This window comes from Solea senegalensis, linkage group LG16 (genome assembly GCF_019176455.1).
Source record: "Solea senegalensis isolate Sse05_10M linkage group LG16, IFAPA_SoseM_1, whole genome shotgun sequence".
In the NCBI taxonomy this organism is placed as follows: Eukaryota; Metazoa; Chordata; class Actinopteri; order Pleuronectiformes; family Soleidae; genus Solea; species Solea senegalensis.
The window spans coordinates 16904241-16931239 of record NC_058036.1 but is presented as its reverse complement, the minus strand read 5'-3'; the positions used below and the strand labels follow the sequence as shown (position 1 = coordinate 16931239).

The window sequence follows — 26999 nt, the reverse complement described above, 5'->3', positions numbered from 1 at the left end:
CATTTTCCACTGCTTTCTCCTCCACATGAGGGCAGGGGGCGTCGTGTCAATCTCAGCTGACATAGGGCCACAGGCGGGGTCACAACCTGGACAGATTGCCAGTCCATCACAGGGCCAATTTGCCCAATCCCACAATCTGCATGTTTTTTGGACTATGGGAGGAAACTGGGGAACCAGGAGAAAACACACACACACACACACACACACACACACACACACACACACACACACACACACACACACACACACACACACACACACACACACACACACACACACACACACACACACACACACACACACGGGGAGAAAGGGCCCTTGTTCTGTGGTCCTAGCACTAAACCTCTGTGTTCTAAAATAATAGCAGTGCACTAAAATGGCACACTTCACTAGCAATGTAATTCTAACTCTACTCAGACAACAAAGCATTCCAACGACAAATGCTAGTGGCTGCATTTGAAGACTTCCAGACGTTTTTCCGACAGTTACATTATCGACATTAATGATGATGAACAAACAAATCAGTTGTGGTTTTCACTGGCCTTCGTTTCAAAATCCTGAGTCATTATTAAAAATGTGTACATTTGGGTCAAATTAGGTGAGACTAGAGAGTGCAAACAAACAAGTCAGGGGACTACGGCGGCCTTTGCACATCAGAAAGGATTTCATTTTTCTTGGTTGACAGTAACCCGAAGCTTCATAACACAACGCAGAAGGGTAATATTTCAATTTCTGCCAGTGAAGCCTGCTAATGTCAGGTGATGTTGGCAGTCAGACAGACCTCTATGGATGGATCATAGAAGCTGATTTCAACCTGAATCCACTGCCCCCAAGTGACCATTGGTAGATAAAGCAGGACTGAGGCATGTTCTTGCTGCTGCTTAATATTTAAAAACGAGGGTGGCAACAGTCCATCAGCCCATCCTTTACCCATTTTAAAAATCATCTCCGTGCACAACATAAACTAGAACAGAGACGGAAGACAAAAGAGGGACGTTACTGTCCTGCAGAGACACAAAGCGTTTCAGTATCTTGACTGCATATAAGTCCTATCGCACATCGGGGCAACATCGCTTATGCTCTTATCTTTTAATGAGAGCAAATCCCTTGCAGCCGGGTTCTAAAATGTTGTCGGTGGCGGCACTAAAAGAGCGGACGTCGTTCTGGCAGGATATTAATCGTGGATGCTGGAGGAGCACATGCAGTGTCGCAGCGGGCGTCGACACTGCATGAAGCCGGTGCTTTTTAATGTGGACAGTGTGGTTTGTCATCCATCCTCCATTTACAGTTGCACAGTGCACTATGTGAAGCTACTGCAGATGAACACTTGACTTCACTGTGGGCATATTAGTCTGTCCACACACTCCGCCGTGCTGAGCGCTGGATTAGTTTTTAATTACATTCAAACATGCAGAGTGTCACAAGCCCACACAATAGCGCTCCGCCACAACCTCTTCCTTGGGCGGAAAAGGCTGAGAGTCTGAGTAACGGCGCGACTTTAAAAGACATTAATGTTGCATGAATTAAACAGCTGATGCCACACTGAGTCATCAGTGGGCAAACACAGAGCTCTCCATTTGTTAGACAGTGGATTAAAGCAAATTACTTTGTGGTGTCTGCGTCGCTTGACCCCGCTTTGATCGCAGGTGTATCGGTTAAGTCGTCATTTAAACAGGAAGAACGCGAAAGACAACACTGTGGGGCGTAAAAGTAAATTGCTTAGTTGCAGAAGGAGTTGAGATAAACAATTGTTCTTTATGTTGTTTTCTGGGTTCAACAATGTCATCTACATATTTCTGGTTGATTTAGTCAAACAAAACAAACTTCTATGTTAAAGTTTCAGTAGCTTGATACATTGTTTGTACGGTAAAGAAAACTTAAAAAATACAGGTGTTTTGTAGGGTCCGTTCATTCACTCACTCATTTATTTATTTATTTCATGTCACGATCCAGGTCAGCTATTTGAGGTCAAATACATAACTTTACTGCAGTCTTTACAGTTTGTTTGTTTTAAAGGCGTAAAACTCAGTCTGGGGTCCAACAATAACAGTGGAAAAGACTGAATGGTGTAACGTTAGCAGAGCTCAGGGAAGCAAATCATTTAAGATGTGACTTAGTAGGATAGAGAGGGAGAAATGGAGGGAGTGCTTCCACACTCCTGCTGTCGGAGGATAAAAAAAAAGTAATTGAGAGTGAGAAAACAGAATAAATTATCACTTGGCTAAAAGAAACGTCTAATATCACTTCCAGGCTTTTTGTGTATGCACACTGTGTTGAGTAAAAACTACAGCTGCGCCTTAGAGACAGAAATCCAGGCCATGAGAAGAGTCGACGATGTTTGAACCATCGTTCACCTCCAAATCTCTAATGAGGCAGTCGCCCCGAGAGTGGCTCAGTAAGAGGCGAAGCTCAGACCTGTGTTTGTCTCGCAGTCTGAGCAGGACTTTTATTCCAAAACCTTATGGTAGGGAAAGAGAGGCAGGCCTTCGATGAAAGCGGGAATGTCCATGATGGCGGTGGCGCCCTCCATCTTAGGTGAGGCAGGAAGGAAAGTGAGTTTAGACACCTCACCATAGTTGGAGACACTTAAATCTTCTTCTCCTTTTTGCTTTTTACTTTCCTCATCATGCTCCTCCGCACCAAATCCCACCACCTGGAGGAAACGGGGGGGGGGTCACTGTGTTAATACATGCAAAAAAACAAAGGATATATATATTTACACTCAATTCTAATTAATTAATCTAATCTAATCTAATCTAATCTAATCTAATCTAATGTTATCTAATTAATCGACAAATCAATTATTAATCAATTACTAAATGAACCTACAACTATTTTGATAATCGATTTGAAGCTTTTTTCAGGATTAAAACAAGATTTCCGATTGTTTAAGCTTCTTAAATGTGAGTAAATTTCTTCATTTCTTTGCTCTGGATAATAAAGAAATCATTAAAAGAGAATCATTTTGGTTTGTGGACAAAACAAACATCATTTCCAGGTTTGACGAACACCGATCAACATTTCTTAAGGTTTTCGGATATTTTATGGAACAACCGATTAATCGATGATGAAAACAATCGTCAGTTGCAGCTCTACTTACGTGCACGCTGAGCTTGCGGCTGTTTTGTCCTTGGTGCTCGTGGAACCAGGAGACCAGCTCAGCTCTGGTCATCTGCTTCAGAGCCTCGATCTAGACACAGAGACGACGCGGATGTTACAGGAACACAAAAGGACGCGTCAACACAACACAAAATAAAATGGCTTATTAAACGTGTTAAAGCGGCGGTTAGTAGCGTCAAAGCCGCCAACATTATCTGCGACTTTTTAAGGTTTTAAGGTTGAGCGCAGTGTCCCTTTTAACAGCTCGTTTATTGTTTTCGCTGCCGTCACTGAAGCACTTCATTAATCAACAGTACACAACCTGCCAAGAAAGAGACAGATATTTCCCTCTGGAGTTGGCAATGAACTGAGCCAAAGATAAAAGGAGAGTTAATATAGGACTCGTATCGCACAGGTTGTTGGAAAACTTGACTCCCAAGGGATTAAAAAAAAAAAGAAGTCTGCTATTCATCTGCTAAAGTGAGTAACTCTTCACAGAGATTATATGTCGGGGTGTTACGTCTGCCAGGTTGTTTTCATGTCTTTTTTTTCTTTGCTCTTTGAGTTCTAAACAAGTGATGGCACTTCACAGTTTCCGCGATTTGGCAAATAATGTTTTTGGCAAAAGCCGATGACGGTGGGAGCCAGAAATGAACGGCACTTGGAGCTGGAGTTCAAGTTTGTTTAGTGTGGTTTCATTTGAATAAATGTCAAAAAAAATATTTAGGCAAACTGCAAAGAACAACACAGATGGCAAGCGGCGAGTGGATAAAGTCAGAGAACATCCCAACAATTCATCGATTCCGCCATAAAACGCGTGGTCTCATTATCAAGCTTGTTTTAAATGCGTCGTTACTTTATCGTTCTACATTTTATTATCTTGCTTTTATCTCACAATCATTGGCATTTCTATCACCTTACCTTGTAAAGCACTTTATGGCTTATGTTTTGGGAAAGTGCTTATACAAATATAGTTTATTTATTAATAGGATAATAGGAAATGCAGAAAACGCCGTAGCATTGTCACGTCTTTTAGAATTTAGTATCGTTTATGCCACAACACAGAGATATATAGTCAGATGAGCATAGGAACCAGAAACAATGTGTATATTTTCATTCATTATTTACTCTAGTTGACTTTAGTTGGTGATTGAGTTAGTAAATGATTCTTATTTGATTCACCATGACAGCCTCACAAGTGTAGGAAGATAGGAATCCGTCTGTGTGCGTGTATGTGTTCCTACCTCTCTGTTGAGCCTGTCAAACACATATTGCTGTGTAACCACCTCGGCCCAGTTCCTGTCCACCTCCTCCCCGAGGTGTGTGTCCTCACATTCCTTCAGCTTCACTAAAGCGGTCACCTGCACGCACACACACAGACACACACACACACACACACACTTAATCTTACCGAGTAAGAAAATATGTTGTTTTTCCACTAAATAAAAATAAGCAATTTTTTCACATCTATAAAACCGTTGGGATATTAATTATTTGCAGTTACTTTTATACTTTTTTCACACAAACACAAGATAATTCGCACACACCTGAGTATTAAAGGCCTCCTCAGTCAGGGCATTCAGCTCGTCTCCATATGAAGCCAAGAAGTCTTCAATCTTTAACTCCACCAGCTCTGTGCTAAGAGGGGGGGAAAAGTTCAGAAGAGGAAAGAGCGATATTAGAGGCTATGGGGTGTATTTGATTCCGTTAGTCATTCATCAGTTCCACTCACTTTACAGGGTCACATTGGATGAATTGTACCTCAGATTTATGTGAGCAGTAAGACAGATTGTACCTTAGTTTTGGGAACATGCTTGGAGATAAATCGCATCTTGCTTTGCGAGAAAATAGAAGGTTATGATTGCGTCGTAGACTCACTTGAACTTGGTGGCCTGTGTCTCCACGGTGACGGAGAAACCCAGTACGCCCGAGGTGTTTCTGCAGGTGGGGTAGACGTGGTACCTGCAGCGGGAGGGAGATGCAAAAAAAAAAAAGAGAAAAGGCCAGAGATATTGAGAGGCAGATAACTTTGGCAGATCAAAATAAAAATGAATTTTATTTCCCACCTGTCCTGACTTTCTCTGCACTGCACTGGAATGGTTTGCAATTTAATCTAATAGCAATTAAAGTCAGACAGACACAGTCTAAAGTAGGAAAACCAAATTTCTATTTCAGTTCGGGAAATGACGAGAGAAATAAAAATCCTCCAGTTTCTAAGTTTAAAACAGACTTGTTCTTTTGGAGAAAACAGAACAGTATATTTACAGCCTAATTTTCACCCATATCTAAAAAGAATAGACCAATCTAACTAATAATTAGTAATAGTTACTGTACCAAAGTTGACACGAGTGCAAATTAATAGCAAATAAATGACTAATTTAGCCCCAATTTGGAAATTACGAGCAGAACACAAGCAGTGAATAAACTACAGATGAACCTTTAATGATACAGTAGTAATCAGATGTACTCGTCAATGGCGACAACTGTGCATTAAACGACACATCTGAATCTAACTGCCTTACAGCATCTCCTAAACTGTGGGGACATTAATGTGACATCACTTTAATTTTCCACCACATCAGAACTAGAGACGCTCACCCTAGAGTCTCTTTGGTCCGGAGGAAGTCGAAGCAGGGTTCCTCCATGTGCATCTGAAAAACAGCAGCAGCAGCAGCAGCAATAACTCAGTCAGTGATGGAGGGATGACCTGAAGGACTGACTAAACAAATGAAGACATGGGTGAAGGGAAACCACTGAAACACTTAAGTACTCACCACTAACAGCTCCATCAAAGTGTGCTCCCTTAAGGACTTGGGACCAGACTAGGAGAAAACGTGAGGTAAATATTGAGCAAATAAAACAACGTATGCTGAATAGAAGGATATTATAGTACGAACACATGCTCTTCAGACGAGTACGCACCTGGTAGTAAACAGTAACCTCAGAGTTGGCGTCGCCTTTGTTGAGTGATTTGACTTTACATATGTGGTGCTTGGCAGGAAGCTCCACCACTCTGAACATCACTGGCACCTCTGCTGGCAACTTTGAGAACTGCAACTTACTGCCAGGGGGTGGGAGAGAGGGTAGAGGAGGAGGGGGGGATAAAGGAGAGAATAAAATATGGATGTAGTGAGGAAGAAAAGAGAAAAAAGTGAGAAAGTTTTAAAGGCGACAGAGAGATCATGATTTGAACAACTTAAGCAAATGCAAATGACTGTGCACGGAGGTAAACACATCTATTTGATTGTAAAGTGCTGGTGTTCTCATTAGAGAGTGCATTCAGGGTGACAGCTGACTTACTCTGTGACATACTGCAGGAACTGCAGCGACTCCTGTGGAGGAAATACAATAAAGGGATAATGAACAGGTAGAGATAAGAGGGGGCCGTGTACTCAAATCAAATGATGCAAGTACTGATTATATTGTTAATCAATCTGCTTGTTTGTTTCAAACTGCAGTCCACTCACAGCGCTGCTAAAGTTGCCCTGTACTAGTCCTTCAGCAAACAGCTCTGTCCTGAAGCGCCGGCTAAACTCCGTCAGCTCATCGACGGTGAGGCCGGCCGTCAGAGCCTGACACTTCTCCACCATGGACCAGCGCGAGTGCTCCAGGACCAACAGACGGACGTCCCTGAAACAAGAGGGAGGAGCAGGAGGGGCAGGAAGGAGAGCAAAGGGGAAAAGGGACAGTGAGAGGAGCGCTCTGTAAAGGCTGTCACATTTCGCCACTAGAAGGCATCCTAGCCCTGGCGATGAAATCAGAGGGAAAGATGGAAATATCAGATGATGATGATGATGATGACGACGGGGAGACTCACTTGCTCAGCTTGTCAGGTTTGATGAGGATGTTGAAGTAGGTCTTTTTGAGCTGCTCTGAGAACATGCTGAAGACGTCGGGGGAAGCGGTGAAATCAGCGAGTTTGTCAATGATCAGGTGGAACAGCAGCTGCACGGACACAAATCAAAGACAGGGCAATCATCACCACCATCATCATCATCGTCGTGTTAGTGACTCAATCTAATGATCAAGTATTTAAACAAGGTTTTAAAAGTCAGCAACAACAATGTAGTTAAATAAGTAAAACTAGATGGCATGACTAAAAACATCAAGCTTTAATTTCTGACTGCGTTGCACAAATTTCATTGAAGGCTTTCCTGTCAAAGCTTCACTGAGAAAATTGACAGCTGTATTTTCAGAGCCAATTCTGATCGTTTATAACAAGTTTTATTTGGCTTTATTATGGCTACTGATAAGTATTTTGGAAAGTGGGACGGTCCAGTAACCTAAGGGTCACTGGTTCGATCCCGCCTGTTCTCCTTAATACTAGGAAGGTTCACTCACACACAGTTTGTGGTTAAATCCTTTGACCTTGATGACCAGGCCATGTTCACCGGCCACCAGCTTATACTCCAGCTGTGCCACTTCGGCCTCATAGGCCGGCTCCGCCAGGTTGTGTCCTAGGATGTTGACCAGCAGGTCGAAGAGCACCACACTGGAAAAAAAAAAAAGGGGGAGGCAGGACAAGGATGATGTCAGAGAGAGAGCGCGAGAGAGGGGAAAACAAGGGCAGGTGGTAGGAAGGAAGGAGGGAGGATGAAAGAAAATAAAACAAGAATGCGGAGTAGAAGGAATATATAAATAATCATCACAAACAAATATTATTTCGTTTAAGATTATATCTGAGCCTGCACTTACTTCTTGGCAGACTGCTGGATTACGGGAGAGATTAAGTGGAATCTGATGTAGGCTGCAGCGTAAAAGAAGACAAATAAATATCAGCACCTCTTAAAAAGTTATTAAATGTCTCTATCAAAACAACTTGCATGTTAAATAAGGTACATATACACTAACACACAAAACACACTCTTCACCTTTTGGGATTTTGAATTTGTTGTCCTTCTTGTACCACAGGTCGCCCTTGTCGCTGCTGGCTAACCGCACCGGGTGCTCGGTGTCTGGCAAGTCAGAGGGCTTCAGGGTGAAGTCAGTGGCTGAACAAAAATGCACATAAACAAGAAAAAAGAAAAGACTGTTATTCCACTTGGTACAATCTCATAAATAATGCGTGAGTTTTGACAATTCAATATGTTTCAGTTTGGGGGTAATCATGCATCAACTCAATGCAGAGAAAGACGTCAACCCCCACTCCCAAAATAAATGATTCAGGATCCCCTGGGCTGATAAGTGACGACGCATCACCTCTCCACAATTTTGTCAGAATCTATCGAGGGATGCTGAGGCTTCTTCGAAGTGTTGAAACAGAGCATGGTGCCAAAATTGGTCAGCTCTCAGTTTGAATGGCAACTAGGGATCCATTTTTGACCTTTAAATTAATTTACTAAGATAAGTCACTGCAGTTTTGCTTAGTTGTATGAAGTTGCATAACATTCTTCATGATGGTGAAAGAAGTTATATCAAAATAGTTGGATTAATTATTCTAATAATCCTGCTGAAACTTGTTATGTCTCATTGTCACATTACCAAAAAAATGACAGTAGCTGGTTCTGTGATAAACCATCCATTCATTTCCTACCGCTTTATCTTCCGCAGGAGGGTCGTGGGGGGTGCTGTGCCAATCTCAGCTGACATCGGGCAATCGGCGGATTCGCCAGTCCATCACAGGGACACATATAGAGACAAACAACCATTCACCTAGAGTCAATTTAGAGTGTCCAATTTACTTTATCCCCATATTGCATTTTTTGGACTGTGGGAGGAAGGCAGAGAACCCGGAAAAAAGAAGTGTCTGCGGAAATCGCTTAAAAAATGAATAAAAACTTAATTTGGAGGTCTGAAATGAGACAGAAATCTATACACTCCTCCATATTCTACTTAAGGCTGAGGGCTACAGTAGCTGCTACCCAAATCTCGGACTAATTGATGACCATGATGTCATGCAGGCACCAGGAATGTGTAAAAGACTTATTATTTACCAGCTTAAGCAATACGATTAAGTGGTATTTCTGAACTACTTTCTAAATGTTTATTTGTGGCATCATTACCTAAAAAGGGACAGAAATACATAATCAGCTAAAACAGAATTGCCAGTCCCATGAGCTTTGTTTTAACTTTTAGCTTCACGTTTTTTTTTCTTTTATATTGTTTATTGTTTTCCTATCGTGATAGTCAAAATCCTTTTCTACTTCCTCCACTGTCAAACTAGAGGCTAAAATAATGAAACTCAGCAACAGTAAACAAAAAAAAATTAAAGCAAACCAAGTCTCCAGACAGGACATTAGCAGCTTGTCAAAAACAGAAACTAATTGGGGCTACAATTATTCCTGTGGTGGGCTGTGAAAAACATTTGCGCTCTGAACGGGGTTAAAAATCACTAAAGAAGACACAGCGAGATCATCCGGTCACACAAGGGAAACAAATCCTGTTAAAATGAGGCTTAAGAGGATTAATTCTCAATTCTGAGCTGCAACTGTACCATCTCCATTGGGTCAATGTAAATGTTTTTCACAAACATATCGACCAATATGCCGCGTCCCTTCACATTTTGATATTCATCTGATAAGATGTCGGAGAAATTACTTTGAGGGCGAACGGTTTCAGATATTTTTGGAATTTCCAGCTCAAGTAACACTTCTCTTTTCTTTTTTTTGCTGCACCATAAATATGTATTGACTCACCGATGAACTTGTTCTCAGCAGGGAGGTGAAGGTCACTGTTCAGCTCCAGATTGTCTGTCCACCTCTCCATCCACTCCGGCTGGATGTCTGTGAGCAAAGCAAGCATCTATTAGCACAAAATATATACAGAGCATGAGCCGAGGGCTTTTACTGTGACAGAACTGTTGTGATTATTTAAATGGGCTTATGTAAGAAATGTATTATATTAAGACACAAAACGACCATGTGACCATGTGTGACCCGACCAATAGAGCAGCTCCTAACACTTCAACACACAGGACGTCAGTAGTATATTAAGTGTCAGAAATACTGAATTATACCAAACCTAAAAAGCCTCAGTACCCCTCTCCAAAACATCTCGACCAAAAAGAAAAGAGTCTGCATCTGAGATGCCTTAAAATAAAGATGGCTAAAAGTGAAGAAACAGACCACAACAGACATGAATGAGTAGATCCTTTTCAACTTCAACCAAGATCTGCCCTTAATCTAGCATAATAGTATTTAAAATAATATTGTGTTTACAGTCCATTATTGTTGCCTTGTTATCTCCTTTTATCATGTACATGTATAATTATCCAATGTTGCTCTGAAGCTGACACTTTCACACTTATTTTCCACTTAAGTAAATCAAATAGTTTTAATGTTTATTAAAAAATGTGTGCATGAACACAGTGTGAAACCACAGTACTTGCATATTTTCTGAGAATCTGGCAACCATGCCCCCGCAGTGTTTTCAAGTGGGATTGCACCAACTATTTTATGCACAAAAGGTCGTTGTCGTACATATTTTACAAATATCACATTTAAATATGAGTTGACCGTAATGTTTGCCCTCTAAAAACAGAGATAAATGTTGGCATTTCCTGTTTCTGGTTCATATTAGCCTGAATCCTCAAACAAGGGCAAAAAAATAAGTGTAATGTATTCCCTGAATCTCCACAAACTGCACAAACACCCACACACACACACACACACACACCCACCCTCCATGCTGTACTGCGTGCCAAACCACTTCTCCCTGAGGGGACACTGGCCCTCATGTTCTGGTGACAACAGCATCAGGTTGGCTCTCTCAGGGGTGAGGAGGGACAGAGCTGCACTGATCACCTACACAGGGACAAATTCAAAGGCAAAAAAATAAAGTCAAACTTTTTTACTAAAGAGGAGAGTAAATTGTTTGTCCCCCCCCAAAAAATACCGATTTAGTGATAAATCATCCTCGTGTAATATGACAATCGATACGCAAATGAAGGCGCTCTTAAGTAGTAACGTCGCTACTTCATGTAGCAAGTTTCCTCTCAGTTCCTCTCACCAGAAATGTTTATGCACCCGTTTTATCTGAAAAAGGAAAAGAACTTGAGTGATTCACTCCAACGACTTACTTCTGGGCCAAACTCAAACATCAGCTGATCTCCTGTCAAGAAATCCTCTTTGGGGAACAGCTGCATGTTCTCACAGATGTCCTCAACATATTCTATAGGGTCGTTCTGACAGAACAGAAGTCAGACTTAGTGGTCACAACACAAAATGATTCATAATGATTGGACACGGACAGCACCATATAGACGTCTGAGAGTTCATACTTGCTCCTGATAGTGAAACTCGTTTGCTTCGATTTTCTGGATCTCTTCGTATATTCTGAAAGCAGAGGAGAGATTTATCATCGTCATTCGTCCCAGATGCACACAGACAGAGTGAGCAACACAATGACAAAAAATATCTAAACTAAACACATGAATCCGTCTCTATTCTATACAGTTAAAGATGCAGAAGAGAACTCTCACATTACTAGTGGTTCTTATTCAGTCACTTTCATAAAAAGGCAAGGACACAGGTACTTTTCCTCAGAGCCATCAGTGTTGTGTTGTGTGGCGTGCGTCATAACTTCTGCGTGAAAACACGATAGATACTGGTGGTGAATGCTATTCTTATCACCGTTTTGCTTGTGGCCCTAAATGGAGTCGCTGTATGTCTGTGAAAAACATCATCCCAGAAGCAAAGAGAACAGCTGATAGAAGATTGATGTAAACATAGATTGTGTCTGTCTTTGTCACCATTTCACACTGAGCCAGTGCTTTCAACATCATAATCACAGGTTTAAGCCACAAAACTGTCCATTTCAGTTGATACTAGTTCCAGCATTACAATGCAACAAAAATAGAGCATAAAGAGTCAAGATAGAGGCAGTTTTTTACAACTCTGTTGTGTGTGTGTGTGTGTGTGTGTGTGTGTGTGTGTGTGTGTGTGTGTGCGTGTAAGGAAGAGAGAAAAAGAGAGTGCCTTTGCTGTGGTCCAAGTGTCTGCAGCATCTTTAGGTACTGGAACACCATGTGAGTCACCTGTAGTAAAAAAGAAAAAAAAACAACCAAGAATTAGATGTTATTACTTCAAGTGTTTCTGTGTTAAGAAATAATTACCATGTTCATTAAGTGGTGAAAAAAAGACGACTATAAAACCCCTCCTTGTCACTATTAATGACAGGGTTTAAGTGGAATGCAGTGTTAATGTTGATAAACCACAACAATTGCACTGAAGCAAGAAAGTGGCTGCCAATCACACCAACTGTTTATATGATTAAAGTCCTTAGAACAAGCTGTAACCATTGCTCGAGGGGGAAAAAAGGTGACTAGTACATTTAATTACTTAACAAAACGCAAAGTGCGTGTTTATTTGGCCCCTTTTAAAGATTCTAACATGGAAATGAAAATGTCAGCCAAGCCTTAGGAAGAGCACTCTCCGTCCTGACCAAAATGTTTTTTCATGACAGTACAATAAACTGTGCGAGTATTTTACATGACCCCATTCACCAATAGTAAACCTAAAGCACTTAAAAGGTACATTTTCTTGTTAGTTTGTGGTTTTCGTCAGGTATTTTAGTGTATTCAGGTTATTTGATGCTTAAACAGCAAATCCTTATCCAAAAAAACATTTCGAGAACGAAGCTGCTTATCTTCTACGACCAGTTTCCAGGCAACCAGAGGAGACTCCACTCCAGAAGGGCTAGTGATCTCCGTCACGTGTCCAAGTCTCTTCGCAATGCAAATAGTGTCAGGGTCATGAAAAAGTCAAGTTCTCTCTCCGGGTCTCATATTTTATATTGACGGCATTTTGTGAAATTAAAGGAACACTTATTTGTGAGCAGCAGCAGCCTCTGTATACACAAGTGATGATTAATCCTGTCAGACTGAAAGTCCGAGCTGCTGAGTGGTTTCCATGTGCAGACCGAACTGAAACACGAACAAACTAATTAAAAACAGATCCTCTGTTGTAACTGCAAACACGCAGGGATAAACTTTCCCATTGAATGCCAAACACAAATGTTGATTTTTAATTACATATTAGCATTTTTAACTGATCTACAATTAAAATCACTACCTGTGGCCGTACCCACACAACAAACTCACGTCGTGCAGGAACAGGCATTAGTGACAATTAATTCCGATGGAAGGATGGACCGGTTCTGTCTGTGCTGCATAATAAGTGAAGGACAGTTCCAAATTAACTCGTTATACAAGACTGCCCATGCAGTGTTTTTTTTCCAAATAATGATTATATTTTTGTTTTATATGGTGGTGTACCTCCTACTTTCCCGTGCCTTAAGTCATATTTAATGAATTTATTATTAGAGATGTGCCAATTTATTTTTCCCGATCACCTCTCCCCCCGATCTTTTACTCCAGCTGCAGAACTTAGATGTTAGCTGTCGGTGCTCAATTTTAGTGGAAGAGCTTCGTTTGGTTCAAACTCTATGCTTAATATAATTGGTCATATTTTAATAAGATGCTTTGTGAGCTTCCCCTACCCTGTCCTCTCTGTCAGGCACACAACAGAATGCACTCAGAGTCACACACATGTGCTTTTAGCGGGGACTAATGTCGCTGGAACAATGACACTGGATATTTTCCCCATTTTGGGCGCAGTTTACGGATGTGATTGTGAAATTGTTCAGCTACAGCCCTGCATTCTTCTCCTTTCTTTATCAGCGGTTCCTGCAGCCTCAGTTTTCTTTTCCTCGTCTTTCTCTCTAAACTTCAGTCAGGAGTATTCTTTAAAAAAAACTTGTGTACTGTGTAGCTCTGTTATATAAGCAATATTCAAGTACTGAATGGGGAATCGGTATTGACAGATACCCAATCTTAAAAAGATTGCATCAGGAGCCAAAAAAAAAAGCTGATCAGGAGGACATCGCTGTATTTATCAAAAAAAAAACATTTAAAATAAAAATAAAAAAGTCTAATGACTCACTCAATCATGATCTGAACCTTGGCTGCTTGCATTAACCCTAACCCATTGGAAAAACAGTTGATTGCTGAATATGATCCACAGGCTGGTAAAAGATGTTTGTTTTTAGGTTTCTTTGCAGCATAGTAAGGATTTGGAGGTTTATGTCACTGGAAAGGACCACTATAAAAAGTAGGGGTAGTGACAGCTAATTAAAAGCGCCTGCATTCTCCCTCTGTGTCACTTTCTTAACTGCCCTGTCGTCTGACTTGGTCAAATGGTCCTGTAAAAGAACAGGCTGGATTCTCATAATGATGTAAGATTATTATTATTGAATAATAGCGCAATAATGCCAAAAAAAGTCTGCCTGCTGTACCATTGGGAAAGATTAACAACCATTGGGAAAGTGCACCGATACCCTTACATCTCCAGCTAACAAAGAACTGCGATGATGACATTTGATTGCATCTGTACTTTGCCCTATGATTCAAATACACATGCACCCTTTTGATCCAAGCAGCTCCAGAGATCTCGAGGTCCGAAAACTGTTGAACAATCACTATCTGCATCTTTTTTATTAACACGAGAGTTGTCATAGAAACTGATTTCACCAACTCCTTCCTTAATAAGATCTGTTGTGCGGTGTATGCAATGTACATCTCGAATTTACATAACGGCCGAAATAGGAGCTGCTTCTGTATTTTCAAACCAAACATATTATGCGTAATCTTGAGCTGGATATTATTATATGGAGACCGGCGTTCTTGTTGCTCGATTTAATCTCCTTGGAGCCTCTGAGTTTCACGCAATATTTCGCCTTAAGATTAAATTCATTTGACAGAAGAAGAAACAAATAAGAGAGAGTGTTCTTTACCTCATAGAAGTTTTGGAAACCTTCATTAGTGAGTGTGATGGAGATGGAGAAGATGGAGTAGGTGCTGTTTTGGTCAAAGCCAGTTTCACTGTTTCCTCCAAACAAAGCCAGAGCCCAGCACCTACACAGACAAACACACAGCCATTAGTTGTCAATGACTTTTAAAAACACTGTTCATTGTCACTGACAATGAAGAAAACATATTGCCCCAGTGCACTTCAATTATTTTTAAATTCATACAAAACCCTGAGTGATGAAATCATACACACAGTGTTTGTGCTGTTTTGTAGGCAGCGTTTTAGTTCGAAAAACAACTGAGCCGACTTTAATTCTCCAATTCTTCTGAGTGAACATCGTGCCAGCTTTTACCCGTCTGCAGTCATGCACTAGCTGCGTTTGTAGAAACACGGCTTGGACACCTCATCAGTGACAAACCTGACATGGGGTCAGGACACCAATCCAGAGGGATTTGCTATGAAGGCGGTCCGCTTGCTCCCCCTCCTCCTGTGCCACTCAGCTCGCCAGAGGGAGATGAGCTTCTTCCTTATGTCATTTCAGGGTTATGTGAGGGCATCGTCTCTTGCCTTTTTGATCTGCTGTTTTTTCCTGAGCCGAGTGATCTTGATCTCATGCTGGTCCGGCCATGCTGTATTTGGCTTTCTGTTTCTTGATGCTAAATTGCTCAGTGCCAATGGTGACGATTAAGGTGCACATCAACTGCAGTCACTGGTCCACGTCCCTCCCTTGATGGGACGTCAAGGGCAGTGTCAACATCCTCATCAAACTGGCACCACTCAGCCTCCTTGTGTGCAGCAGGCCATAGGACCTAGCAGTAGCCAAGTTCTTTTTGTGTGATAAGGCACTTAAAGTCTGCACTGCAGCACCACAAAGGTAGAAAAAAACAAGGCAAAAATTCACCCCAAGCAAGTTTTAAATCTGTGAAGGTTTTCATACTGAAATCAATGATGGGGAAAACTACATTAAAAATAAAGAAGTATTTTTTGGTAACAACCAGCAAAGGAATGAAAAAAAAGAAAAAAGTATTGATTTGCAGAAGATTAAATACAATAAAAAAAATCTGGTGGATAAAAAGGGTGATGACATTAAAAATGCATTTCTCCACTTTTAATCCAGTTTCTGTGTTCATTCATCTTCTACCACTTTATCCTCCACACAAGGGTCACTGGGGGGGATTGTGCCAATCCAAGCTGACATAGGGCACACGCTGGACAGGTCACACTCACACCTATGGTCAATTTGCCTAATCCCCAAATCTGCACTGGGGAGGAAACCAGAGAACCCGGAGAAAACCCACGCACACACACAGTGATAATTGCATCCTTTCTCTTAACATTCACTAAATAACCAAGTTCACTGTATTTTCACATCAAAATCACAAATTTTGCAGTCAATAAAAATATACTTCCAGGTTAACATATACATCCTGATACCAAACACTTTCCAGGAACTCCCCCAAAACTGCTTTCTCAGTAAAAATCCACAGTTGTGGTTGAAGGGGGAGGCGAGTGAGCAGGCCATCCTCACAGCTTTATATGGCGTAAAGCACATTCACATTTATTGGTTACAGTAACCATCAATCAATATCTACTGTAAGATGATTGCCTGCACAGCTTTGCGTTTTTTAGTGGGAATAAATTAGTGGGATTTAAGAGCCCTCTGAGAGCCATTTCATGGGAACTTTGAGAAATCAGATCAACACCCCTCAATACTATGTGACACAGACAGACCATTGCCCACATTCACAGCAGTGGCAGAACAGTGGCCCATTTCCAAAAGGCCCTTGAGGTTGTGATTTTCTGAACTCAATAAAATAACCACTCCACTGACTCAATAGTTGGTTTCGACTGGGTTTGAGACCGAGGACACTCACAATTCAGCCTTGTTGCTTAACAATTGCAAGCAGCAAAAAACAAAACAAAAAACAGTTAATAGGAATATTCTATCAAACGCCGCATGTGTTGCAAATGGTAAAAGGGGCTTCTACAGAGAGGTTTTGGTGAATCACTTTGCCACTTAGCATCAAGAGGCTAAAATGCTCTCGTAGAGCCACATCCATCCAGGGATAAGAATGTACGAATCACATCATGGAGTGGGCCAGCAAAGTGTAGAGTTTGAGGACAGGGCTCAAACACTCACGCATGAAAAAGCTCATGTATAGCCAACAAATTGAAGACCTTTTAACTGGGTTCTGGAGGGCCCTCGAATCAGACAAACAAACAGACAGAGGCAATAACACTCACTTCCTCCTGAGGACTGAGAGGATGCTTCCTGTGCCTTCATGGCCAATCAGCCACGAGATGTAGTGGAGAGGCTTCACTCTGAAAGAGGAGGGGAAAGAACTTCAAAAAGGAGAAACAGATAATAATAATAAAAAATTAAAAAAAAGAGGGATAGCACTGATGCACTCGCTCTATAAGCGGCACAAAGCACGGTATCTTTGCTTTATGTGAAAAGCCACTAGTATACTGAAAAGCAGACAGGCATGGACAAAAGAGAAACAAATACATCAAGTGAGGGGAAAGCACAGACTGTTACAGGTTTTCTAGAGGCTTCACTGGATATCAATCAATATCAATGAATCAATCGAAAAAAAGCAATGATTAATCATTTAAAGCTATTATATTTCATTCATTTTAGTTGCCTTTTGTTCATCACCTAGCTGCGACTGGATAGTTTCACATAGGGTTTTGCTTTTGAAAACCGCCATAAATAATGAACTCTAAATCCTCCTCTGCACTCCATTAAATGTCAGGACTTGTTTCTGACAAAAAAGAAAAAAGGAATGGAAATGGGGAACAGAAACGGTACAGTGCTTTTACTTTGAAAACAGGTACGGGACATGTTGTGTTTGTGACACACGCGACAGATAGACACTGATGCTGTTCAGTGGAGCTGAGATTTACCAGCTGTCTAAGCGGGATCTTCAGTAGCGAGCGGAGAGAGAGTGAGGTAAGGAGATGAAGTCTGTCGGTCAGTGACGCTCACATTTTTTAAAAAAGCATTGTGGGGTGTATGCAACTTAAAAAGAGCTGGAATACAATACACTTTGTATTAAAAAAGGATCAGGAAGTGAAGTTCATTGTTTAGATACTCATACTGTGCCTTTAATCTACAAGTAATGGACTACCAAATGAATTGGTTTGTGCAGGATTTTGGGCAGCTTATTAAAAGGTGAATATTGTCCGATTTCTTTGCTACTTAGTGACATTAAACTGAGCATCATTCATTTTTGGACTTCATTTACAGCTGAAACAATTACTCGATCAATCAATTATTAACCATTGCCAACTATTTTGATTATCGATTAATCGGTTTGAAGGTTTTATTCATGATTAAAACAAGATTTCTGATTGTTTCAGCTTCTTAAATGTGAATATTTTCTGATAACACTGATCAACATTTTTTAAATGAATAATCGATTAATCGCATAAAGAATCGACAAGTTAATCGATCGAGATTAATCATTTAAAAATAATCATTATTTGGAACAATTATATATGGTAACATATTATCAATGACAGTCTGATGGTTGAATATAAATAGATGTGATGGAGCAGACCTAAATATGCGTTTGGCAGCAAGAGAATAAAGACTCAACTAATCAAACCTTTTAAAAAACAATCAAAGGCAATTCCAGAAATACGGGAGATCAGCATCAAGATGATGAAAAGGATGTGCCAGAGTATACGGTATTAATAGCTCAGATAAGAAAGGCCGTGTTAAGATTGTAGTGGCAGCAATCTGAAGTACAAGACAGGAAGAGCGGAGGAAAAAAAACACCCAAAATGTCTGATGAATGGATTTCAGTTTCAGCATCACACAGCAATAGAATAGGTCAGATTTCATCACATCTCCTGTATGTACCACACCTGTAGTGTTTTTCCTGAGGAGGAAGAGCCCAGGTGATATTTAAGGCATGAACCTTCCCGACAGGAACAACTGCAAACACGGTAGAAGAAACAGTGATGAAAATATAGCAAACAGCCCAATTGGTGTATTTCTTCTTCTTAAATTCTTGTATTAAAACACCTAACCCGAAAACGATAAATTATTTAGAAATCAATAAAAAAACAAACACAGATGAGAAGAAACGCTGAAAAAAAACAAAAACTAATTTTGCAAGGCAGAATTATTCTTTTATTCTGTTTTCTGTTATCTACTGCCTCACTCTTTTATTTAGTGTTTGAGCTTCATTGCTTTGCAGAAACAGAATACAGCAGATGTGCTCAGATGAAAACAGTACGATGGATCAGTACCTCTGTAGAGCTTGTTGAAGGCTGGCGTCTCAAAGGGACCCAGCATTTCAGAGAAATCTGGCTTGGGGAAACCGCTGCAGAGAGAGTGGAAGCAACCACGATGAATGATTTAAGATCACTTAAACTATGTCAGCATGTAACCACACATAACGTTTCTGTAAAAGTCTTATTCCTAATGTTTTGGGGACACAACACGGAACATTTTGTCATTTTGAGGGCAATAAAGAGTTGCGTGTCAGAACTGCTCAATGTCAACATTTCATCCGTTTTTAGCTTGATGAAAATTAATTTTGTTCGAGTGAGAGAAGCTAAAGTCACCTGAGACTTTATAAGCTCATAGATGAGTGGAAATTGCATCAGCCCATACAGGGGCATGTAATCCTTCAGCTGCAATGTAAGCCTAGTTAAAGGAGGTTATGCGAGGTTCCACATAAAAGAAAAATACCCACTGAGAACACTCACAAAGAAAACAGACGTGGAGCTGTGAACAAAAATGTTAATTCATCTCAAATTCATGAAGAATTTATCCGTCTCAGGTGAACATCACTGAAAAACAACATCTGAGATGAGGAGAGGTAAAAAAGGAGCCGAGGAGGCGATGGAGGAAGGCTTGACATTTACATTTGCGCAGAGTCTCAAAAGGATAGTCAGACTCCATCTATTATCTCTCTAGCATCTCATCATGGTGACTGAGAGCCTGCTCCTATACACTCACTTGTTCGGCACCTTGCTGAAGATCTCTCTCACCCACTCCTCCAGAGTGTCCAGCTTCTCTAAAAGGACAGACCAAGTAAAAAGCAGGGCGAATTAGATATTAAGTGCGTCTCAATTATTCCAACTCGTAATTCTCAGCTGTGCAGTGTGTTTGCTTTCAAAGGGAGTGCCGTGTTGCCTTCAGGCTTTAAAATCCAAATTCATTTACCCTATTATTATTATTATTATTATTATTATTATTGTTATTATTATATTATTGATGAATTGCAGAAAACCTACGTATGCACATATAAAACATGCATACAAAAACAATCATTCAAACAGAATAAACCAGCCTCTTTCTATCAGCAATACAGCAACGGTAAAATGTTAGCACGTGTACAGTATTTATTTAGTATTGTAAAATAAATACAGATCATGCAACAAATGACATGATATCCACACATTTACATTATATCTTTCTAAATAGCAGTTTACAGTGGGGGAATCGATACCTATAGCATCAATACTCCTATCAGGTGATTACAGGACCAGCTACAGTTGGAGGATATGGTCAAAAGTATATTTATATTTCAATCAATATGGACAATTAATTCCATAAATGTCATATCAAAGATTAATTTTTGCTCTTTTGGAAAAGTTGAAGAAACCAGTGAATGGTCCAGAGTGCATCTACCCAAGAGTGTGACCAACACTTTAACTGATACATTTCTAATTAGTTGTGTTTCAGTGTCATCCTTTATTTATGGTTACACACAATTATTGCTGTTCAGCCTAATAAATAATGACTGTGAAACTTTAACACTAATTAACACTGGTTGTTTTTTGGTGGACAGGTTTACAGATTGGGACATGAGAGAATGTGACTTATGCGGAACATTTCAACAGTTTTATTAGGGATGATTTTTCTCGGCACAAATGTCAACACTAGTCATCATTTCACTTAGATGCACTCATTAATTGGCTGCGTGGTATTTTGCTGCGAGGCACTGGAAAAATGTGTTACATCGTGTGCATATTGTGCAATGCTGTTTTGAGTAATATTGCAATTTGTGTTGATTTGGGGGATCATTATCTACAGTCGGCTGAACTTGGATGAACTGCTTCCTTATTGGAGACTAATGGTTGTTTTGATTGTTGATTATTCTACAGATTGCTTTTTTCCTATAATTGGTTCATTTAGTGAATATAATTCATCATAATCGGTTACATTTCTACTAGGGGGCACTCGCATTCCCTTTGCAAGAAGCATCGTGATGCAGATATGGATTCTGCATCGATGCAGCGATGGCACATAATCGATTAACGCCATGTAACATTGCTTATTGATTTTTCCAGTTTCTAGAAGCTTTAGCTCGACTGCAGATGTAATCCATTTGTTTTTTGGGGGATGGAACATTTCATTTCCATTGTCATTTTATAAAGAAATGTTTAAATTCATATATAAATAATATTAGCATATTTATCCGACTGCTTTTATTGATCGATGAAAAACTAGCCATTAACATAGAAAAGTGAGTAAAGATGCTCGGCCATGATTTCCAACAGTCTGCTAGTTTGCCAGTTCTTGATAGACAATGAATGGGGTAAACTTCACTAACCCTTTGACTGCACAGCCAAGGTCATGTAGTGGGCAGAGTAGTGCTTCTTCCAGAAGGCACGCAGCCGCTTGTAGACATTAATCTTCTTCTTCTTCGGCTCCTGCTTTAGAGTCTGGGCATTCCCTATTGATGTCACAAGTTAGCAAGGAATTCGGCAGAAATATAAAACACAGCAGGAACAGACTGTTTACAAATGTAGGGAGATGAGCGAGAAAGGAAACTTGGCGTTGATCTTGGTACTCCTGTTTGTTATTGCTGAACGTACCCCAAAGAGACCCTTGTTTGTATTATGTGTCCCAGCAGTTGTGTTTGCCCACTCACCCCAACAGAACTTGCCCATAGGGTGTCCAGGTTTGGCCAGACTGCCGAACAGCATCTCCTTCCTGTGGGAGTCCGAAGGCTTAGCCAGCTGGTACTCTGACAGACAGAAGGAGAGACAGAAGAAGAAACTCAACACGACAGAGACGAGGCGGCGATCGATGGTGTGCTAAAGAGCTGCGTAAGGAGAACACAGAGATGTGGATAATGAAAAGTTTAACTGCAAGCATAAATCTGGGAATTTAACCTCCGAGGATGGAGGAGGGAACACGCGCCAGCACAGAGACTCACCGCTGTCAACGGCCTCCACTTCCCTGTCAATGGCATCTCGGATCATCAGGGGGCAGATGAAGAACTGAGCCCACCTATGAGGGTGGCAGGTCAGCAAGGCCATAATCAGAGGTTACATAGCAGACGGGAAGGATGGGACACAGGTCAGACAGACTCAATCAGAGGTAGACAGATAAACACTGTAGACAACAGCAGACTGATTGAGCACGGTAGTGTTTGTCCCAGTCTGCTGAAATACATCATAATCTTGTGTTACACAATTTCCTGAGACCTGGACATATATATATATATATATATATACACACATACACATATATACACACACACATGTATATATACATATATATACATACATACACACACACACACACACACACATATATATTTTATCAGTATAACAACGATTGAATAATTACTGGAATTATCCTTGCACTGTGCAAGTGTGCAAACACATTTTCAGACACATTATTGCTATTAAATGTTTTGCCATATATTTTTAGTGTTTTATTTGTCGATAAAAACAAAATTCAAAACCACAATTTACTGGAGCAAAACTTAACTTTTAATTATCTGACATTTTATCAATATCCACTTATCAGCCCTGTGCCCGCATAATAACACCGAGACAGGGTAGAGTTATCTCATTCTGTGGTGGAAATACAAGTGTGATATTTGCAGTGGGAATGTAGTTGAAATTCCTCATCGGGTCACAGAACATGATGGATCATAGAACAAGGTTTTGAGCCGAGTTCAGTCTTACAAAACCATCGATGTCTCTCAGAGAAACATTGATCAACATGGCAGTGTTTGCTCTGTATTTACAAATCAGGCTGTGTTTATTTTGTCCACGGGGTTAAGAAAAGGACACAATAAATTTTTTAAAACAATTCACATGATGGTTATCTGGAGGGCCACGTCTTAGGGAGCAGCTGCTCCAAAAAGAGACACTTCTGATGCTTCCTCACCTGTCAAGAGCCTCTTTGAAGTTTTTTCGCTGGATGTCAAACTGGAAGACTGTCCTCTCGCAGTCGGTGGAGGCGTTGTCACTCCCACCATGCTTCCTGAGGAACGCATCAAAGCCATTTTCGGAGGGATACTTCTCACTGCCCATGAACACCACTGGGACACGGAGGAGAAGGAGAGAAGTTATAAATTACAACTGTAAAGGAACGTAAACAGAAATCCACTACAGCTTCTACTTATGTGCCCTTTCTTGAAGACAGCTTGTCTATGTGTAATATTTCTAGATGAGCCAACATAGCAGCATTTGATGGCTGTTTCACATATAGCTGTGCACATGGCTCTAAATATCACTGTGAACATATGGTAACAGTTTTAATGACAAGGAGGTGCAAAAAAAAAAGAACAAGGGTTTCCTTTCTTCCTTACAGAGTGGGAACAAATGTTCAACAGTCGTATCAGTAGGAGACCAACATAAAAATAACTCGACTGATGGCAGCATCGTGAGAGTGGCATGCAGAGAGGAGAGTGCAGGAAAATCTCTTGCCTACTCTCTCACACGCTGTCTATGCTCTGTTAGAGGAATCGAGGTTTACCAACCAGACAAAGTGGGCACAGGGCTGAGCACCAGTGTATGCATTTTGGTCTTTAGTGACTTAATTACTTGTTTGTTTTCAGATATTTTAACACAGAAACTGAATTGTAACGTTACTTGTATTGTGCATCCTTCAGCGAACAGTTAAGCAATTCTATAAGACCAGAGCGGCACTAGGGAGCCATTGAGGGCAATAAGTGTTTATTCCATTAATCTACTGAACACCTGGGTTTTTTGAGCAGGCAAATTCACTTTAGAAACTTTTTGGGGACGCTTCTTTGTGTTTTCAGTCACGCTCCGACCGGTTTACTGCCATCTCGCTTTACTAAAGCAATGCTGCTATTGCCTCTGTGCAAAAAACAAAACACTTCCCGTGTGTAGGTTGGGAGTGTTGTCAGGCAACCAGATTAAATCAATGCTATATTGAAAAACACAGAGAGGGTCATGTGGAGCTGATCGACTTAATCAGCCTTACAACTCATTTGAAAAGAAAACTCTAGATCTGTCTCCAAGAAATTGAAATTAAGGCAATATTGTGGTTAAAATGTGCATATTGGGGAAAATCAAGGAACAAAATGACCAAAACAAAATAAATGAACGGCTGATACTGCTAGATTTCTATATGAACAAAGTGGGTAATAGGACGAGATGCACAGGGAGAAGGTTACTCTAAATAAAAACAATAAACCAAACACTAACAATGGATTCAAGTTTGATAAGTACTTTTCAAAGAAATGACCCAAATCTCTCAGGTTGATTACATACTGTGTTCCAGGAAATGGGCAAGGCCGGGGAGGTCACTAGGGTCACTGAAGCTGCCCACTCCAACGCACAGAGCAGCTGCAGACTTAAACACACAGGAAATCGAGTCATGACTCATGTCTAGAGATTCATTTAAATAGTACGCCTGGCTATATTCAATGTTTTTATTAATACCGTCAACAAACTCCTTACGAACACCAAAGCTAACAAAAGAATCGATTATAATAAACATGCACTGCCTTTGCAGGCAAAGCTGGGTATATATTGCTGACCAAAAACTATTAAAAATACACAAATGAGCCACATTGGTATGCTTAATACACATGGCCACTTAAGTTCAATTTGAGGCAAACACATATACATCAACCCGTTTCCACAAATCATTAACTGCACGGCTGAAAAGTCCCTTAAGAACACAGTTAACTTGTATTATTAATGTTTGAATATGTGTCATTAACAATGCAAAATTGGTTTACAGTCGACTAAGCTTCAGTATCTGAGTCATGAGTCAAGTTTTCTGCAAACAAACAAGAGGGGCTTTAGAACTTTCCACTGGTACCTGTTTCTCTGCATTTCCCTTCTTCTTCCCATCATTATTGTCATCATCATAATCACAGCCCCTCTCGTCTTCTTCTTCTTCTTCTTCATCAGACTCGTCCTCCGTTTCATCTCCAGATTCATCCTCTTCCTCTTCTCCATCTGAGTCCTCATCCTCTGACGCTGCTGGTCCATTGTAGTCTGAAATGAGCAGAGCTTGTAGTCCGTTCTCCAACACGATGTGCCTGAATGGAGTCATGTCAAAGGTGAAACAGCATTGCACCATCATGTTCCACAGCTACTATTGCTTTGCTCTTACTCCCAACAGCCTGTTAAATCACATCTCTTCTCAGACTGCATCTCCCACCCTCTGAGACACAATTGCTTTGTTTTCTCACAGCAAATTTTCTGTGCATGCCCCGCAGAGGCCCGAGGCACAGGCGTGCAATTCTAGCATTAAATCGTCCCATCAAACTTCAATAATCGTACTGATTCAGCTGGAAAATGGGCTCGTATCATTTTCAGATCTGGGTTATTTCCTCAAACTTCCCAAATTCTCAAACTGAGAAAATAGTGTCTTCTGCTGTGTATAACTGCAAATGAAATGATATCAACAACAATGACACAATGAATAAATGGAGGAGATAAACTGTGCAAGAAGAGTTTAGTGCAATGCATAATTTAAAGACTCAGGATAATGGTCACATCTTTTGTTTTATTTAATGTGTATATTACTCTTTCATATAGTGCAATATTAGAGATTTTTTTACCTGTACTGTTTGGGGTCACTGGGGGACTTGATGATCTCACCGTCTCCAATATTGTCCTCCTCCCCTCCTCCTCCTGCTGCTGCTGCAGGTTCCCCTGCAGCCAGATTCACATCCCGAGACATGGGTTCTAGCTCTTCAGCTGAGGCTCCGGCTTGGACCGAGCCTGAGGACTCAGGCAACAGGGAGTTTCTGGACTTGTTTGTGTGTGGCATCCTCAACTGAGATGATGAGATTTTGGCACTGCAGGCTGACAGCAAGGCGCGACCATAAACAACAGGACAGCTCGCTGTCACTGGAAATTTACTCCTCACCAGGGCCACACACCGTGTCAGCCTGAACAGGGCTATGATGAAGACCCTCCCTGACAGACAGAGAAAATAAAAAGCCTGGAAACCAGTGGGACCAAAATACAGTAAACCAAGACTGCATGGATATTTGAACCAGGTTTTTTGTGACCAAAGCTTGATCCTAATGAGGCAGACTCTCCATTGTGAGGCTCATATTAAAGATGAGATTGAGATGTGAACTGTGTATTAACCGATTATTGTTGCGGTTACGGTTTTTTTAAAGGCAGTCCAAACGAACGTCAACAATAACCAGTTAATGCCTAACCAGCTCCTCGTAATCCAGGTTCTTTGTCATTTTGTTTAGGACAAAAAAAGGGACCTGAAATAGTAACAAAAACGAGCACACAATACAGCTATTCACACAGACTGTCTGGTGGTTTCGCCTTATTCAGCTGAATGTCAGCTAAATATCGACCAGCCTAAACCGCTAAACTGCACAGCAAACAACTACACACACACACGCCACTAAAACAACCACACGAATAAACAAACACCAGTATAGAAATGACTACACTAACCTCGACAGACAGAGAAAAGTAAACATAAATGACTCTAACAGAAGTGTTTAAGGTCAACAAATGACCTATATTATTTAAAACAAACTTTAACTATCGGCGCCACTCCGTTGAAAGGCAAAATAAACTTTTAGCAGTCGTCAGAGAAGCCGGTATCCTCACCTTCCCTCTTGCTAACGGCAGGGCCTCAGCGGTGTGTGAAAGCGAGTGTCTCTCCAAGAACAAGCGCGCCGATTGGCTGAGAAGATTCCATGGCGTCACTGTCACCGTCTCCGATTGGCCGTGGCGGAGGAGAGGGCGTGGTTTGCGCCGTGTAAGCACGTGTGTCCTCACAGCCTGGACTCGGGAACTGCTGCAGGCGATGATGACGGGGATGATGATGATGATGAAGATATTGCAGCGGCGGCAGTGACAGGCACCTGGATGTAACCGGCAGCTGTCCGCCGCCGTCTAACCGGAGACGAGTGTTTAACCCAGCGGCTG

General features: G+C 40.9%; 1 protein-coding gene across 3 annotated transcripts; it reads right to left on the bottom strand.

The window, feature by feature from the left end:
• Nucleotides 1-1735: 1735 nt before the first annotated feature.
• LOC122783126 (nardilysin-like) lies at nt 1736-26999 on the bottom strand. 3 transcript variants are annotated; one of them, XM_044047767.1, is made up of 32 exons: nt 26679-26999; nt 25655-26015; nt 24907-25129; nt 24351-24432; nt 22996-23149; nt 22031-22104; nt 21743-21838; nt 21422-21544; nt 19822-19879; nt 19107-19180; nt 18720-18789; nt 17091-17168; nt 14830-14950; nt 12015-12073; nt 11318-11372; nt 11117-11221; nt 10718-10841; nt 9735-9821; nt 7971-8090; nt 7795-7846; nt 7441-7591; nt 6917-7044; nt 6567-6729; nt 6400-6431; nt 6022-6160; nt 5874-5921; nt 5698-5750; nt 4978-5061; nt 4647-4737; nt 4344-4460; nt 3101-3190; nt 1736-2653 (listed from the first exon to the last, which is right to left on the bottom strand). In XM_044047767.1, the coding sequence occupies exons 2-32, from the start codon at nt 25864-25866 to the stop codon at nt 2447-2449; spliced, it is 3270 nt and encodes a 1089-aa protein (XP_043903702.1). In that variant the 5' UTR covers nt 25867-26015; nt 26679-26999; the 3' UTR covers nt 1736-2446. The 3 variants fall into 3 exon arrangements, with proteins under 3 accessions (XP_043903702.1, XP_043903704.1, XP_043903703.1); XM_044047769.1 differs by lacking the exon at nt 26679-26999 and adding an exon at nt 26520-26672; XM_044047768.1 differs by lacking the exon at nt 26679-26999 and having other exon boundaries at nt 25655-26459.